Source organism: Hylobates moloch, unplaced genomic scaffold, assembly GCF_009828535.3.
Source record: "Hylobates moloch isolate HMO894 unplaced genomic scaffold, HMol_V3 SCAFFOLD_8, whole genome shotgun sequence".
NCBI classification, from domain to species: domain Eukaryota; kingdom Metazoa; phylum Chordata; class Mammalia; order Primates; family Hylobatidae; genus Hylobates; species Hylobates moloch.
Window position 1 is genome coordinate 4,496,387 of NW_026652283.1, and position 16,835 is coordinate 4,513,221.

Here is a 16,835-nt window from a genome sequence, read left to right on the forward strand (position 1 = left end):
TTACTAGAATGTCTAAATAGCAATATTGAGTGCTGATGAAGATATGGAACATCTGGAACCCTCATACATTGGTAGTGGGAATGCAAAATTATACAGTCACTTTGGAAAATAGTCTGGCAATTTCTTCTGAAGTTAAATGTACACTTACCATACGACCAAGCAATCCCATTCCTAGGGGAGAGGGATTGCATATTTATGAAAGAGAAATTAAAACACATGTTTACACAAGACCTGTTCATGAATGTTTATAACAGCTTTATAATTGCTAAAATCTGGAAATATCCAACATGTCCATCACTGAATAAATGGATAAACAAATGGATGATAGAATATTACTGAGTAATAAAAAGAACCACTGATAAACACAACAATTCAGATGAGTCTCAAAAGCATTATGCCACATGAAAGAAGCAAGATACAAACTGCTACATACAGTTTGATTCCATTTATGTGACATTCTAGAAAAATCAAACTACAATGAAATAAAACTACAAAAAAGGGAAATTCTGTATTTTGATTGTGATGATTTTATGACTAAGTTTGTCAAAATTCATCAAACTGTACACCTAAAACAGAATAATTTTAACTTTATGTAATTTATTCCTCAACTGACCTGACTTTAAAGAAAAACAAAGCAAAAATAAATTTTAAAATACTACTTTTATCAATCTCATATGGGGTTCCATATATAGTTGTGTTGAAAACAGACCTCTCCTGCCCAAAGAAACATCTATCAAAAAGAAAAGTAAAAAGTCACAATAAAAACATTATTTCCTAGGAATACTTGATTTTTAAAAGCAGCAGCAGCTACAGGCCAATATTTACACAATGAAATTGATTCTACACTTTTACACTGTTGGTGGGACTGTAAACTAGTTCAACCATTGTGGAAGACAGTATGGCGATTCCTCAAGGATCTAGAACTAGAAATACCATTTGACCCAGCCATCCCATTACTGGGTATATACCCAAAGGATTATAAATCATGCTGCTATAAAGACACATGCACATGTATGTTCACTGCGGCACTATTCACAATAGCAAAGACTTGGAACCAACCCAAATGTCCATCAGTGATAGACTGGATTAAGAAAATGTGGCACATATACACCATGGAATACTATGCAGCCATAAAAAAGGATGAGCTCATGTCCTTTGTAGGGACATGGATGAAGCTGGAAACCATCATTCTCAGCAAACTATCGCAAGGACAAAAAACCAAACACCGCATGTTCTCATTCACAGGTGGGAACTGAACAATGAGAACACTTGGACACAGGGTGGGGAACAACACACACCGGGGCCTGTCATAGGGTGGGGGGAGGGGTGAGGGACAGCATTAGGAGATACACATAATGTAAATGACAAGTTAATGGGTGCAGCACACCAACATGGCGCATGTATACATATCTAACAAACCTGCACGTTGTGCACATGTACCCTAGAACTTAAAGTATAATTTAAAAAAAACTAAAAAAAAAAAAAAAAAAAGAAATTGATTCTAAAGATTGAATTTCTGAAACTCTGGCAGCAAAGTAAGGGATGACTTTTTTTTTTTTTTTTAAGAGTTTCTCACTCTTGTTACCCAGGCTGGAGTGCAGTAGCATGATCATAAAGGGATAACTTTCACAGCAAAGGGCTTTCACAGCTTCCTTAAATCAGTGGCTTTCAATGTTTCTGACTACAATATACAGTATATATTTTACATTTTGGCATACACACGTTTATTTATAGAAAGGTTCACCTATGATGCACCCTGATTTTTTTTCCTATCGTTATTTTTAAAAGGCTGGTTGGAAAATAAGGGATGTAGAATGGTTCATAGCAGGCTGCAATGAACAGTTTGGGGAAAACAGTAAGGCAAATGAAAAACTGTAATATTTAGGTAAGAGATGATACAGACGTCAGGTAAAGACTTTAACAACAACCTATCCATCTGTCCATCCATTCATCCCATAAATTTTTACTGAGCATGTCTTATGTGCTAGTGTCAAGAGCTAAATACTTGGCAAGGAACTGGGTATACAACGAAAAAAAAAAAAAAAGACATGAGACTGACATTATACAAATAAAATGCTATTTAAAAATATTTATAGCATACACTGGCATATGCTGGAAACAGGATTATTATACTGTACTCAGTATATTTCCAACTGAATATACTTTAGGATTTGAAAAAAATTAATTCTCAAACATAACAGATACATAGCCAGGAAATAACATAGGCACGGTCAAGCTCTAAGGGAATATGTGAAACAATTTATTTAGGCCAAGCGATGCCACACAAGTTATAATTTATGTGAAATCCTCCATGCTATTTCCGTACCTTCTACATACTTCTGTTACTGCACATACCACTCTATACAATATTATTTTATTTATAGATCAGTCTCTCTTTCTAGAATATAAGCTCCATATAGGCAGGTTTTTTTTGTTGTTGTTTTTCTGCTTAGAGAATGTTTGGCATTCAACCCATGTTTACTGCATGGAGTGGAAACTAAAGAAATAAAGATAGTATTTAAGTATTTAGGTGTATGTCTCTAGAACATAAAACTGAAGTTCTATTTCAAACTAACCAATAACCATTGCCCCCCAAATAATCCACATAAAGCCTACGATGCAAAAGGTGGTAAAAGAAGCATAACATTATCTTGAACTTTCACTAGCAAATTAAAAATACATACAGCTAAAAGGTTTAACTTTGCAGTAAATATAAACATTACGAACAACGGACTATTATATGAATAAGAACAATACATAGTTAATACCTAAGGGAGCTGTTGTTGGGGTTTTTTAGGTCTTGGTGAAGTTTTATTACCCATTCTTGATACTCTTGTTTTTGGATGGCGGTTGATTGTTTTAATTCATTTGACCATTTATTTTCTAGGTCCTAAAAGAAACAGTATACCAACTGGTTAATTTTTTTACCAAAACAAACAAACAAACAAAACAAAACAAAAGAAAATGCAACTGCATACCTGAAAGTCACTGTATTTCACTTACTTGCTGGGATTCAAAATGCTGAGCAGCCAGTGAATTTACATCTTGATCTGTCAGTGATTTTCCCAATTCCTGCATCACTTTTTCCATTTCAATACCTTGTCTAAAACACAAATAAGCAAATCAAGGATATTCATCAAACTTTCAAGGTATATGATCCTTCAGATTCATCGAACAATCTCCATAAAGTGAAAATAAAAAATTTATTTTATAGAAATGTGTCCAGGAATGAGAATTATAACTGGAAAGTACTTAGAATCCTTGGAAATGGAGACTAGCCAATAACGACGATAGTGTCACATAATACCAATGTAATTTGTGCAGCTAAATTTTCATCTAAATTTATTGCACAAATGAACGCAGTCAAAATCTAAGTTACCTTTCAATTACCATGGCTAATGTTTAAAACTCTGGACCCCTTTTCACCTGCAAATTTCCTCAAAGAAGAGGCTCTGCAATTTCAGCTTAAACGGATTTTCTATTTGTATATGAACTAAAGTGACTTCAACCTCTGAAAGTTAGTTTACATTATATCCAGAAGCAGACAATTAGATCCTGAGTCAAATTATTATTGTCATGAAATTTACAGAGGGACATAAAATACAGTCTGAAGATGTTAGTCACACCTTCTGCATTTATCCAAAGAAATAATCTGTAAAAATTAAAAATGGTTTTTCCTATAGGAAAAACTAACCAATGGTGTTAGAAGTACAGATAATGGTTATTTATGAGGGAAAGGGTAAAGGACCAGAGGGGCACGAAAGAGGACTCTGTAATGCTGGAAATACTCTATTTCTTGATCTGCGCAATGGTTACGTGGTCGTGCTTAATTTGTGAAAGTTTACTGAGCTTTACACCCACAGTTTGTTGCCTTTTCTGTATGTATGTTATATTTTAATAAATAAGTTCACTTAAAAAATTGAAATTAAAGATTATCTTCTAATACAAATGTATGCAAAATTTTGTTCTAAAACAAATTTCTAACAAACTGGGAAAGAACAAAACACAGATATAAACTGAAAGGATTTTATCATCCTAGTTAAGTAAATTGCTCTTAAGAGTGAATTTGTGGCCGGGCGCGATGGCTCATGCTTGTAATCCCAGCACTTTGGGAGGCCGAGGTGGGCGGATCACCTGAGGTCAGGAGTTCAAGACCAGCTTAGCCAATGTGGTGAAACTCCATCTCTACTAAAAATATATATATGATAAATTAAATTCAAGCAAGTTATATATATATACATTTCTATATATACCTTCTGGTAGTAAATATTCAATATCATTTAAATCCCACTTAGTTCTAAGGCAGATGACTCCATTAACTTTTAATAACTACTACAGGTCAAGTGAAAATTATGCTTGCAAGTGAGATTCTTATTTAGAAACAAATAACTGCTAAACATTTATAAATACAAACTTAGATATAAATATATATTACTATTTTACGTTACACATGTTCCCTCTAGTGGATAAAAGGTATCATTGCCATTTTTAAAGTTTAAAGAAATATCTAGAATCTAGTTTGCTTAAAAAAAAGAGCTCATTTCTTGTGAAGAAAAAGAAGACAGAAATTCAACAAATAAAATTTTATGAACATTTATTTCATCCTAAATATGTCCAAAAGGCAACTAGCTAATCATATAGTTGATGATACAATATATATTTTCTATGATTAAGACAGAAGAAAATTTTATTACGTCTTAGATGAAATACTAAATATAGCCTGGCTCAGTATGTCAGATGTGACAACTCTGGCAACCTGTATATTATCTTGAAGATACTTAAAGAAAAAAAATCATTATAACTTGTATTATTGATGCTGTGCCGAGAAACTGTCTTTTAAAGATGTACAATGGCATTAAAATGAAGTAAGAAATAAGAAAATGTGTCATTTTTGCTCATGATTGGATAAATTAAGCACCAAAATTTCTGGTCAACCTCCACAGACACTAGTGAATTTCAACTGACCTTAAGTCTTACTGTCCACCTTTGCAATAAATATTACCTACCAGAGGAATATAGCTTATTTTTCTTTTTCAAGCTAGTGGTTTGGACAGGTGAAAAATAAATTACAAAACTTTTAAAAATAGATGAATTCAAGTATTATTTATATGTTCAGAAAGAAAAAAGAAGGCCAAACCCCATCAAGAAATATGGCCAAACATCATTTCAAACAATAAAATAAGCCAAAACAAACCTCTACTAAATAACTATTCCATGAAAAAAAAAAAAAGTATGAATACCAGTAAATGCAGCTAATTAGTAAGTTAATTCAACTTCCCAAAAGATGAAGAATCATGTAGAACAGAAATCTTCTGATTTAGAAAAAGGAAGCATTATAGACTATTAATGGCTAGATATAGAGTTTTCTGGGGGTATAGGCAGCAAACTATGCTGCAAGTTAGAGTCACTCAACAGCTCAACGAAAGTACTAGGAATGGAAGTATAGGGAGCCAAAATGGGAATTTATCAATATACCCAAAGAGGCAGAATGAGTATAGTTGCAGAAAACCTGAGAGCTAATAACAGATTCAGGATGACTTGAAGGTTATATTATTTGAAGGCCTACGAGGAAAAATCAAACAAATGAAGTTCAACAGAAAGTAATTAATTAGTATTAGGTAATTCTACTTTTACGTATTTTTTAAAACCTAATTCTATATTTTGTTCTTCTTTTTAAACTATGTTCACAATTTTACTGGCTACATAATAAAGAACTAGAAAAAAAATTTTGTCTTCTCCAGGGAAATATGTTTCAACTATATACCTAGTGGCAACCACTCACTGCAGGTATCTCATCAAAAAGGAATAAACTGCTTCAATACAGCTGGTCAACAAACCAAACCTATAAACAGTGACAAATATCTCAAAACATCATGTTCTTTTTGACAAAGAGATCATTCTAATATTTTACAAAGTATAAGAATAAATGGTCCAGAGGAGTACAATTGTTATGAAAATTTACAAATCTATGCAATAGAATAAAAATGCTGATTTGCTACACAGAAGAGAGTATCCCTCAGGAACAATTATTAAATACATTTGCCTATTATTTTTCTGTACTTAAAATTTTCTTAACCATGACAACACTCCAAAGATTATTCTCATCTTGCTAGCCTTACTGTTTTCTAACGGGAAGCTAATGAGAACCAGGAACAAACCAGCGCATCTTTTTAAATTTACTCCTTTGGGACTATTAAATCAGTTACACACACACACACAAGTGATTTAGTCCTAATATACTTTCACAATCAAAGCAACACCAAAAATATTATCTTAATGACAAATACACCCAATGTCTTAAATAAGTGTTTTTTTAGATAATAAATGTTATTAGATTCTGCTAAATTACAATGGATTATCTAGAAGGACACATCCTGAAATCCTATGACAATTTATATAGAGTTACTAGAAAGCAGTCAGGGAAGCCACTTATTATTTTAAAATAAATAATGCCAGAAGTTTTTTACATTGAAGAAAAAATAAATAATTATAATTTCTTGGAACAATACTAGCATTATTATTTTTTTCTAAGGTACTTGAGCGTACAAAATGAACTGAAAGAGCCAGGGACATAGTTAGAGCAGGGCGATACAGAGGTTCTGAATAGGGAGACAGAATGGTACAGTGGTTAGCAGTTCTGAAGTCAGATTTCCTGGTTTCAAATTGCAGCATGCCCTCGGACAAGTTACTTACTTATTTAAGCAAAAACTTCTTCATCTGTAAAATGGAAATAATAGTAGGGTTATGGTAAAGATCAAATGAGACAGGGCATCCAAAGCACTTTGCACAGTACCTGGAATAAAGCAAACCTTCAACAGAAGTGATCTATTCCTCTTATTAGAGATAAGAATATATAAAGCCCACCAGTATCATTTTATAGTTAAACCACTTAGAAGGTGTATAAACCTATGAAGACCCTCCCAGTTGTAGTTACACATTTAAACATACAAGAAAATTAATTTCTAATATTGAAGTATTTTTTTCTATCTTATCCTTTTTGTAAAAAATAAAAACAAGTTGTTCTGCAGGCCATCTGTTTGACAATGTAACATTTAATTCTGATAATGCAAGAAATTTGAAATACCTCTCTCGTAATTTTTTCAGCTCCACATCTCTTTCACCAATCAGTTCCGAGATACTAACGAAGTAATTATGTTCCAAATTTAAGAGAGTTTCAGAGGCAGGAGAATGAATTAAGTCATGGTAAACATCTGCAAAATCTTCATCCCAGCTGGGTTCTTCAGGCCTTGCATGCTCTAATGTGGTCTACAAGATAATATACAGACATTCTTAAATCATGACCTAGTATTTTTATTTAACACACTACTAGAAATGTATATTATATTCCATTTTTGTACATCAATGACAGACAGACCCTCTTTTATATATATATATATATGTAAATACATGTGTGTGTATTATATAGGATTGTCTAAGTACAGAAAAAAAATGTGGAGCGATACAGACTAAGTTCTTAACATAAGTTACGTGGAAGCAGAAATGAGAAGGAGGTACTCATGTGGAGGAAGGGATAGGAAGTGTCCACAATAAAAGCGTATGCTATGACCTCATTTCTGTGAAATCACACACACACACACACACACACACACACAGATGATCAACAAAATGCTAATGGTGGCTATTTCAGGACAGTGGGATTTCTGATAGCCTTTATTTATATTCTGACATACTGTATGGTAAAATAACTTGCATGCATTAGTTACATAATCAGAGAAAACTTTTCATTATTAAAAAAAATACTGCTAAAATAGGTTACAGCTGACTCTCTTTTCGGACTCAGCCCGCCTGCACCCAGGTGAAATAAACAGCCATGTTGCTCACACAAAGCCTGTTTGGTGGTCTCTTCACACGGACACGCATGAAATTTGGTGCTGTGACTCGGATTGGGGGACCTCCCTTGGGAGATCAATCCCCTGTCCTCCGGTTCTTTGCTCCGTGAGAAAGATCCATCTACGACCTCAGATTCCTCAGACCGACCAGCCCAAGAAACATCTCACCAATTTCAAATCCAGTAAGTGGCCTCTTTTTACTCTCTTCTCCAACCTCCCTCACTATCCCTCAACCTCTTTCTCTTTCAATCTTGGTGCCACACTTCAATCTCTCCCTTCTCTTAATTTCAATTCCTTTCATTTTCTGGTAGAGACAAAGGAGACACGTTTTATCTGTGGACCCAAAACTCCGGCGCCGGTCACGGACTGGGAAGGCAGCCTTCCCTTGGTGTTTAATCACTGCAGGGACGCCTCTCTGATTATTCATCCACGTTTCAGAGGTGTCAGACCACACAGGGACGCCTGCCTTGGTCCTTCACCCTTAGTGGCAAGTCCTGCTTTTCTGGGGAAGGGACAAGTACCCCAACCCCTTCTCTCCGTGTCTCTACCCCTTCTCAGCCTTTCTGGGGGGCAAGAAACCCCCAACCCCTTCTCCTTCACCCTGAGCGGCAAGTCCCGCTTTTCTAGAGGAGGGGCAAGTACCCCAACCTCATATCTCTGCACCTCAATCCCTTATTTCCATGCCCCAACCTATCTCTGCACCCCAATCCCTTATTTCCGCACCCCAACCTCTTATCTCTGTGCCCCAATCCCTTATTTCCGCGCCCTGACCTCTTATCTCTGTGCACCAACTCCTTATATCCACGCCCCAACCACTTTCCCACTTTTCTGGAAGGTAAGAACCCCCGAACCCCTTCCCTCTGTGTCTCTACTCTCTTTTCTCTAGGCTTGCTTCCCTTCACTATGGGCGACCTTCCACCCTCTATTCCTCCTCCTCCCTTAGCCCGTGTTCTCAAAAACTTAAAACCTCTTCAACTGGCACCTGACCTAAAACCTAAATGCCTTATTTTCTTCTGCAATGCCACTTTACCCCAATACAAACTCGATAGTAATTCCAAATAGCCAGAAAACGGCACTTTCAATTTTTCCATCCTGCAAGATCTAAATAATTCTTGTCGTAAGATGGGCAAACGGTCTGAGGTGCCTGGTCCAGGCATTCTTTTACACATCGGTCCCTTCCTAGTCTCTGTGCCCAATGCAGCTCGTCCCAAATCTTCCTTCTTTCTCCCTCCCGCCTGTCCCATCAGTCCCAACCCCAAGCGTTGCTGAGTCTTTCTAATCTTCCTTTTCTACAGACCCATCTGACCTCTCCCCTCCTCGCCAGGCTGAGCTAGGTCCCAATTCTTCCTCAGCCTCTGCTCCTCCACCCTATAATCCTTTTATCACCTCCCCTCCTCACACCCGGTCCGGCTTACAGTTTCGTTCCGTGACTAGCCCTCCCCCACCTGCCCAGCAATTTACTCTTAAAAAGGTGGCTGGAGCTAAAGGCATAGTCAAGGTTAATGCTCCTTTTTCTTTATCCCAAGTCAGATAGCGTTTAGGCTTTTTCATCAAATGTAAAAATCTAGCCCAGTTCATGACTCGTTTGGCGCAACCCTGAGACACTTTACAGCCCTAGACCCTAAAAGGTCAAAAGGCCGTCTTATTCTCAAAATACATTTTATTACCCAATCTGCTCCCGACATTAAATAAAACTCCAAAAATTAAATTTCGGCCCTCAAACCCCACAACAGGACTCAATTAACCTCGCCTTCAAGGTGTACAATAATAGAAAAAAGTTGCAATTCCTTGCCTCCACTGTGAGACAAACCCCAGCCACATCTCCAGCACACAAGAACTTCCAAATGCCCGAACCGCAGTGGCCAGGCGTTCCTCCAGAACCTCCTCCCCCAGGAGCTTGCTACAAGTGCCAGAAATCTGGCCACCAGGCCAAGGAATGCCTGCAGCCCAGGATTCCTCCTAAGCTGTGTCCCATCTGTGCGGGACCCCACTGGAAATTGGACTGTCCAACTCACCTGGCAGCCACTCCCAGAGCCCCTGGAACTCTGGCCCAAGGCTCTCTGGCTGACTCCTTCTCGGCTTAGCGGCTGAAGAGTGACGCTGCGCGATCGCCTCGGAAGCCCCGCAGACCATCACGGACGCCGAGCTTCGGGTAACTCTCACAGTGGAAAGTAAGTCCACCCCCTTCGTCAATACGGAGGCTACCCACTCCACATTACCTTCTTTTCAAAGGCCTGTTTCCCTTGCCTCCGTAACTGTTGTGGGTATTGACGGCCAGGCTTCTAAACCCCTGAAAACTCCTCCACTCTGGTGCCAATTTGGACAACACTCTTCTACGCACTCTTTTTTAGTTATCCCCACCTGCCCAGTTCCCTTATTAGGCCGAGATATTTTAACCAAATTACCTGCTTCCCTGACTATTCCTGGACTACAGCTGCATCTCGTTGCCGCCCTTCTCCCCAACCCAAAGCCTCCTTCGCGTCTTCCTCTCGTATCCCCCCACCTTAACCCACAAGTATGGGACATCTCTACTCCTTCCCTGGCAACCGATCACATGCCCGTTACCATCCCATTAAAACCTAATCACCCTTACCCTGCTCAACGCCAATATCCCATCCCACAGCATGCTTTCAAAGGATTAAAGCCTGTTATCACTCGCCTGCTACAGCCTGGGCTTCTAAAACCTATAAACTCTCCTTACAATTCCCCCATTTTACCTGTCCAAAAACCGGACAAGTCTTACAGATTAGTTCAGGATCTGCGCCTTATCAACCAAATTGTTTTGCCTATCCATCCTGTGGTGCCCAACCCGTACACTCTTTTGTCCTCAATACCTTCCTCCACAACTCACTATTCCGTTCTCGATCTTAAAAGATGCTTTTTTCGGCCGGGCGCGGTGGCTCACGCTTGTAATCCCAGCACTTTGGGAGGCCGAGGCGGGTGGATCACGAGGTCAGGAGATTGAGACCACAGTGAAACCCCGTCTCTACTAAAAATACAAAAAATTAGCCGGGCGTGGTGGCGGGCGCCTGTAGTCCCAGCTACTCGGAGAGGCTGAGGCAGGAGAATGGCGTGAACCCGGGAGGCGGAGCTTGCAGTGAGCCGAGATCGCGCCACTGCACTCCAGCCTGGGTGAAAATGCGAGACTCCGTCTCAAACAAAACAAACAAACAAAAAAGATGCTTTTTTCACCACTCCCCTGCACCCCTCGTCCCAGCCTCTCCTTGCTTTCACTTAGACTGACCCCCGACACCCATTAGGCTCAGCAAATTACCTGGGCTGTACTGCTGCAAGGCTTCACAGACAGCTCCCATTACTTCAGTCAAGCCCAAATTTCATCCTCATCTGTTACCTATCTCAGCATAATTCTCATAAAAACACACGTGCTCTCCCTGCTGATCATGTCCAATTAATCTCCCAAACCTCAATCCCTTACAAAACAACAACTCCTTTCCTTCCTAGGCATGGTTAGTGCGGTCAGAATTCTTCGACAAGAGCCAGAACCGCACCCTGTAGCATTTCTGTCCAAACAACTTGACCTTACTGTTTTAGCCTAGCCCTCATACCTGCATGCAGCGGCTGCCGCTGCTTTAATACTTTTAGAGGCCCTAAAAATCACAAACTATGCTCAACTCACTCTCTACAGCTCTCATAATTTCCAAAATCTATTTTCTTACTCATACCTGACGCATATACTTTCTGCTCCCCGGCTCCTTCAGCTGTACTCATTCTTTGTTAAGTCTCCACAATTACCATTGTTCCTGCCCCGGACTTCAATCCGGCCTCCCACATTATTCCAGATACCACACCTGACCCTCATGACTGCATCTCTCTGATCCACCTGACGTTCACCCCATTTCCCCACATTTCCTTCTTCCCTGTTTCTCACCCTGATCACACTTAGTTTATTGATGGCAGTTCCACCAGGCCTAATCGCCACACACCGGCAAAGTCAGGCTATGCTATAGTACAAGCCACTAGCCCGCCTCTTAGACCCTCCCATTTCCTTTCCATCGTGGAAATCTATCCTCAAAGAAATAACTTCTCAGTGTTCCATCTGCTATTCTACTACTCCTCATGGATTATTCAGGCCCCCTCCCTTCCCTACACATCAAGCTCAAGGATTTGCCCCCACCCAGGACCGGCTAATTAGCTTTACTCAACATGCCCCGAGTAAGATAACTAAAATACCTCTTAGTCTAGGTAGACACTTTCACTAGATAAGTAGAGTCCTTTCCTACAGGGTCTGAGAAGGCCACCGCAGTCATTTCTTCCCTTCTGTCAGACATAATTCCTCAGTTTAGCCTTCCCACCTCTATACAGTCTGATAACAGACCAGCCTTTGTTAGTCAAATCGGCCAAGCAGTTTTTCAGGCTCTTAGTATTCAGTGACAGACTAATGGTCTATTAAAAACACACCTCACCAAGCTCAGCCACCAACTTAAAAAGGACTGGACAATACTTTTACGACTTTCCTTTCTCAGAAGTCAGACCTGTCCTCAGAATGCTACAAGGTACAGCCCATTTGAGCTCCTGTATAGACGCTCCTTTTTATCAGGCCCCAGTCTCATTCCAGACACCGGACCAACTTAGAATGTGCCCCCAAAAAACGTCATCCCTACTATCTTCTGTCAAGTCATGCTCCTATTCACCGTTCTCAACTACTCATCCACGCCCTGCTCTTGTTTACACTGACAGTTTACACTGTTTCTCCAAGCCAGCACAGCTGATACCTCCTCGTGCTATCCCCAAACTGCCACTCTTAGCTCTTGAAGTAAATAAATAATCTTTGCTGGCAGGACTATGCTGAATCTCCTTAGGCACTCTCTAATCAGATGTCCTAGGTCCTCCCAAGTCTTAGACCTTTTATACCTGTTTTTCTCCTCTTATTCCATTTAGTTTCTCAATTCATCCAAAACCGTATCCAGGCCATCGCCAATCATTCTATAAGAGAACTGTTTCTTCTAACATCCCCACAATATCACCCCTTACCACAAAATCTTCCTTCAGCTTAATCTCTCCAACTCAAGGTTCCCACACCACCCCTAATCCCGCTCGAAGCAGCCCTGAGAAACATCGCCCATTCTCTCTCTCCATAGCACCCCCCAAAAATTTTTGCCGCCCCAACACTTCAACACTATTTTCTTATTAATATAAGAAGACAGGAATGTCAGGCCTCTGAGCCCAAGCCAAGCCATCGCATCCCCTGTGACTTGCACATATACGCCCAGATGGCCTGAAGTAACTGAAGAATCACAAAAGAAGTGAAAAGGCCCTGCCCTGCCTTAACTGATGACATTCCACCACAAAAGAAGTGTAAATGGCTGGTCCTTGCCTTAAGTGATGACATTACCTTGTGAAAGTCCCTTTCCTGGCTCATCCTGGCTCAAAAAACCTCCCCCACTGAGCACCTTGCGACCCCCCACTCCTGCCCGCCAGAGAACAAACCCCCTTTGACTGTAATTTTCCTTTACCTACCCAAATCCTATAAAACGGCCCCACCCCTATCTCCCTTCGCTGACTCTTTTCAGACTCAGCCTGCCTGCACCCAGGTGAAATAAACAGCCTTGTTGCTCACACACACACACACACACCACAAAAATAAAATAAAACAGGTTACATATTTAGAAAATAAGGTGACCTATGTGGTCATCTGCGAATGAAAGCCAAATTCATGCATACCTATATCAAGATAAATGTGTGATTATGCATTTAGTTTAACCTTTTCTAGTGTTACATTTTCTTTTTAAAATATCAGCAGGCTTTTAAGGATATAAAAATGGTAGCTATTAAAATGATGAAGGGACTGAGGAAACACCGATAGACAAGGAAAGCAGAAACAGGGAGAAACAAAACGGATGTGCCCTCAGCACACACGGATACCTCCAGGGAGGTACAGATGCCTATCCCAAGGGCAGCCTCCTCAACTCATCGGAGGAAACTGATACACTGAGAGGTCAAAGATCACATGATTTAATGGCATGAAGTGGAAACAAAACAAAGATTTTGATGTTTTTTCCATTATAGATCTTTGCAAAATATAACTGTAAAAAAAAAAAAACAACTAAATTCTTCCCTTTTCTTACCCACGAAAATATTAAAAACTGGAATTTACAATATGACAAGAGTAATAATTTACCTTAAAACAAATGAACACATCACATAAACAGGTATCTTGAACTCAGTCAGTCAACAGGAAAACTTTTCTAGTTTGTTCTCTTTCACTTCAATCAGTTGCCACATCAGAAGGCAGGAGACTAGCTGAAACTAGAACTACGATTTCATCTACTCTATGCCTCTGAAACTCCAAAACTGTTCTGATAACTGTTCATCTTCAGACGCAGGACTGCTGTAGGAATTATAACCAGCCTATGGGACTTAACTTCTGTTTAAAATTCACTTCAGGGCAAAGCTGAAATTTTGTAGGGAGGAGCTACTGCAAGACTGTAGGGATGTGCTTGGCCACACATAACACCAGATGTTCAGTAGCCCCACTACCAGATCATCTAACTACAATAATCTGCAGCATTAATTTTAAACTCAGCCTAGGGGAAGCCTTATGAATAGGTAGAAGATACCTACATTGAGAAGAACTAAGCGTAGTTTTTTCCTTGACCTAATTTACCCCACTCCCCCAGGACAGATGCTACTAGAAAGGGGACTGTGATGGCTGAGAGGAATGGGGCACTGAGGAAGTGACTGCAGAGAGAAAGAGATTCAATGTCCGGCCATTATTTCCACCTCCACTTTCAGGCGTAATGCCTGACTTCTTTGAAGTTCAAACCATTCAGCACCCCTTATCTTTCATGGCCATCATTATCTAACAACCTACCTGTCTGTCACTCACCCTCATTCCTGTAAAGCTTTGGCACCAAGTTCAAAGAGTTCCTCTCTGCCCCACATCCTGCCATCAACCTGGGTTACTTGGATATCCATGTGGATGCCCATCCAAGGCCCTGCCTTCTTACTTTCCCAAACTCTACAATCTTTACTGTGGAGTCCCAATTAGGGAAAAGGAATCAGGCTGGCAGGACCAGGGGAAAGCAAAAAGAGAAAGCAGATAAGCTATAAGTCTGCCTTTCTTCATGGTCCAGACCAAGCTTGTCCAACCTGTGGCACAGGATGGCTTTGAATGCCGCCCAACACAAATTCATAAATTGTGAATTTTTTTTTTTTTTTTTTAGCTCATCAGCTATCCCTCATGTTAATGTATCTTATGTGTGGCTGAAGACAATTCTTCCTCTTCCAGTGTGGCCCAGGGAAGCCAAATGATTGGACACCCCTGGTCCAGGCCATGTAGCCCTCCTGCACTCACCTTTCACCAGACACCTGCAGCAAGATAGCTGCAAGACTGCAGCTCACTGCAATCTTGGGGTTATCAGTACTGCACGCAGCTCTCTATAGCATACAGCATAAACACTGTCCTAAAACATCTCCAGCAAGCCTTTGTTCCCTTGAAGTCAGCTTCTCTCCTGCTGGCCTGCCCGTTGCCTCCTCACAACATATCTTCCTGCTTTCTCTAATAAATCTACCTTTCTTTATCTACAACTGTCTTGGTAAATTCTTTTACCCCTGAACCACCAGCCCAGATAGTCATCGTTTACCTGCAGCATTTACTAGTTCTCCACACCACCTCAGCAATCCATTTAGTATCCTCACCAGAAACTCAGTCCGTCAGTACTCAAACATTCTAGTCTCTGACTACAACCTCCACCCAAGATTTCTCACTCAATAATTCCCAGGTAATTGATATTTAACCTCATCAGGACCTCCATTTCTTAAGTTTCTCAACGTTTTCATTTTTTTTTTTATCAGCCAGCAACTGCCACTTAGCTTCACTTCCTTCCCTATGTAGCTTACATTTTGTGATCTAGCATTCAACCACTGTCTTGCCGATATACTCAACTCCCTTGACTGATGTACCTTATCTTACCCACCTAACAAAACCCTCATCTTATTCCTCTTCTCTATGCCTGCAGTGAGGCTTTAGAGAGCTGTAGCAGAAAAATCACAAAACTCTATAAAATTTACGGTGACAAACTGGTGCCACTCTTAATCTTGGCCTCAATGATGCCTGGCAATTCCCTGCTCAGTTTTCTCCTTAAATATCCAACAATCTTATTATACCTACCGCCTCTTCTAAACAAATAACCTGTCTTAAAGTTGAAACAATCAGAAGAGAATATTCTTAACTTCCTGCTACCAAATTAATAAAATTATCTGAATTTATATCCAACCTTTCCTGCTTCTCTCTGGCTATAAGTAGAGAAGTATCTGTCTTCCCAGTTATGATTAATTCTCCATTTGAGTTCTGGATTCTATCCCTTCTAGTCCTAAACTCTGCTGCCTCAAAAAACAAACAAACCTCTGACCTTGTGTTCCATTTAGCCAGTGCCCCATCCTTCACCTCTTTATATTCAAACTTCTTCAGTTAGTATACTAATTCTTCCTATTTCCACACTCTCACATTCTTAAAGTCAGTGAAATCTCATTTCCACCGCCACCAACTTACTGAAACTGATCTTGCCACAGACAAGATTACTTGATAAATGCAATGGATATTTTTGAGTCTTTTCTTTGCCTCTTATCCTTGATGTCATCTCGGCATTCTCTCATAGTTTAATTTGCAGTGCTCTTTCTTAGTAAATAAAATCATTTGTGGTATACCTAATGGCATCTTAGACTTTATGAAATGGTATATTATTTAAATAGAAAATGATATTATGTGACTACACAACAATAATGAAGATAGGTTTATAAAAGTAAACCAAAGGTTAAATGAATACTATTGCTGGTTTAGGGTTGCCAGATAAAATACAGAACACTCACTTAAATTAGAATTTCAGATAAATGGTGAAAAATATTTTAGTATAAATATGTTCCATGTAATATGTTATACTAAATGATAAAATAAATGATATACTAAAAATATTCATTTACCTGAAATTCTAACTTAACTGGGTGTCCTATATTTTTAATTACTAA

The 16,835-nt window shown here is 39.5% G+C and overlaps 1 protein-coding gene across 3 annotated transcripts in view; it reads right to left on the reverse strand.

Moving 5' to 3' along the window:
• CUNH12orf4 (chromosome unknown C12orf4 homolog) overlaps positions 1–16,835 on the reverse strand; it is a 51,044-nt gene that overhangs the window by 29,664 nt on the left and 4,545 nt on the right. For 2 of the 3 annotated variants that reach the window (XM_032159345.2, XM_032159344.2), the window contains exons 4-6: positions 7,085–7,266; positions 3,004–3,103; positions 2,769–2,890 (exon numbers count right to left, since the gene is read on the reverse strand). In XM_032159345.2, coding sequence (XP_032015236.1) covers positions 2,769–2,890; positions 3,004–3,103; positions 7,085–7,266 — 404 coding nt within the window. Of the gene's footprint in view, positions 1–2,768; positions 2,891–3,003; positions 3,104–7,084; positions 7,267–16,835 lie in introns of those variants that run through there. The other variant, XM_058442774.1, reaches the window with a different exon arrangement.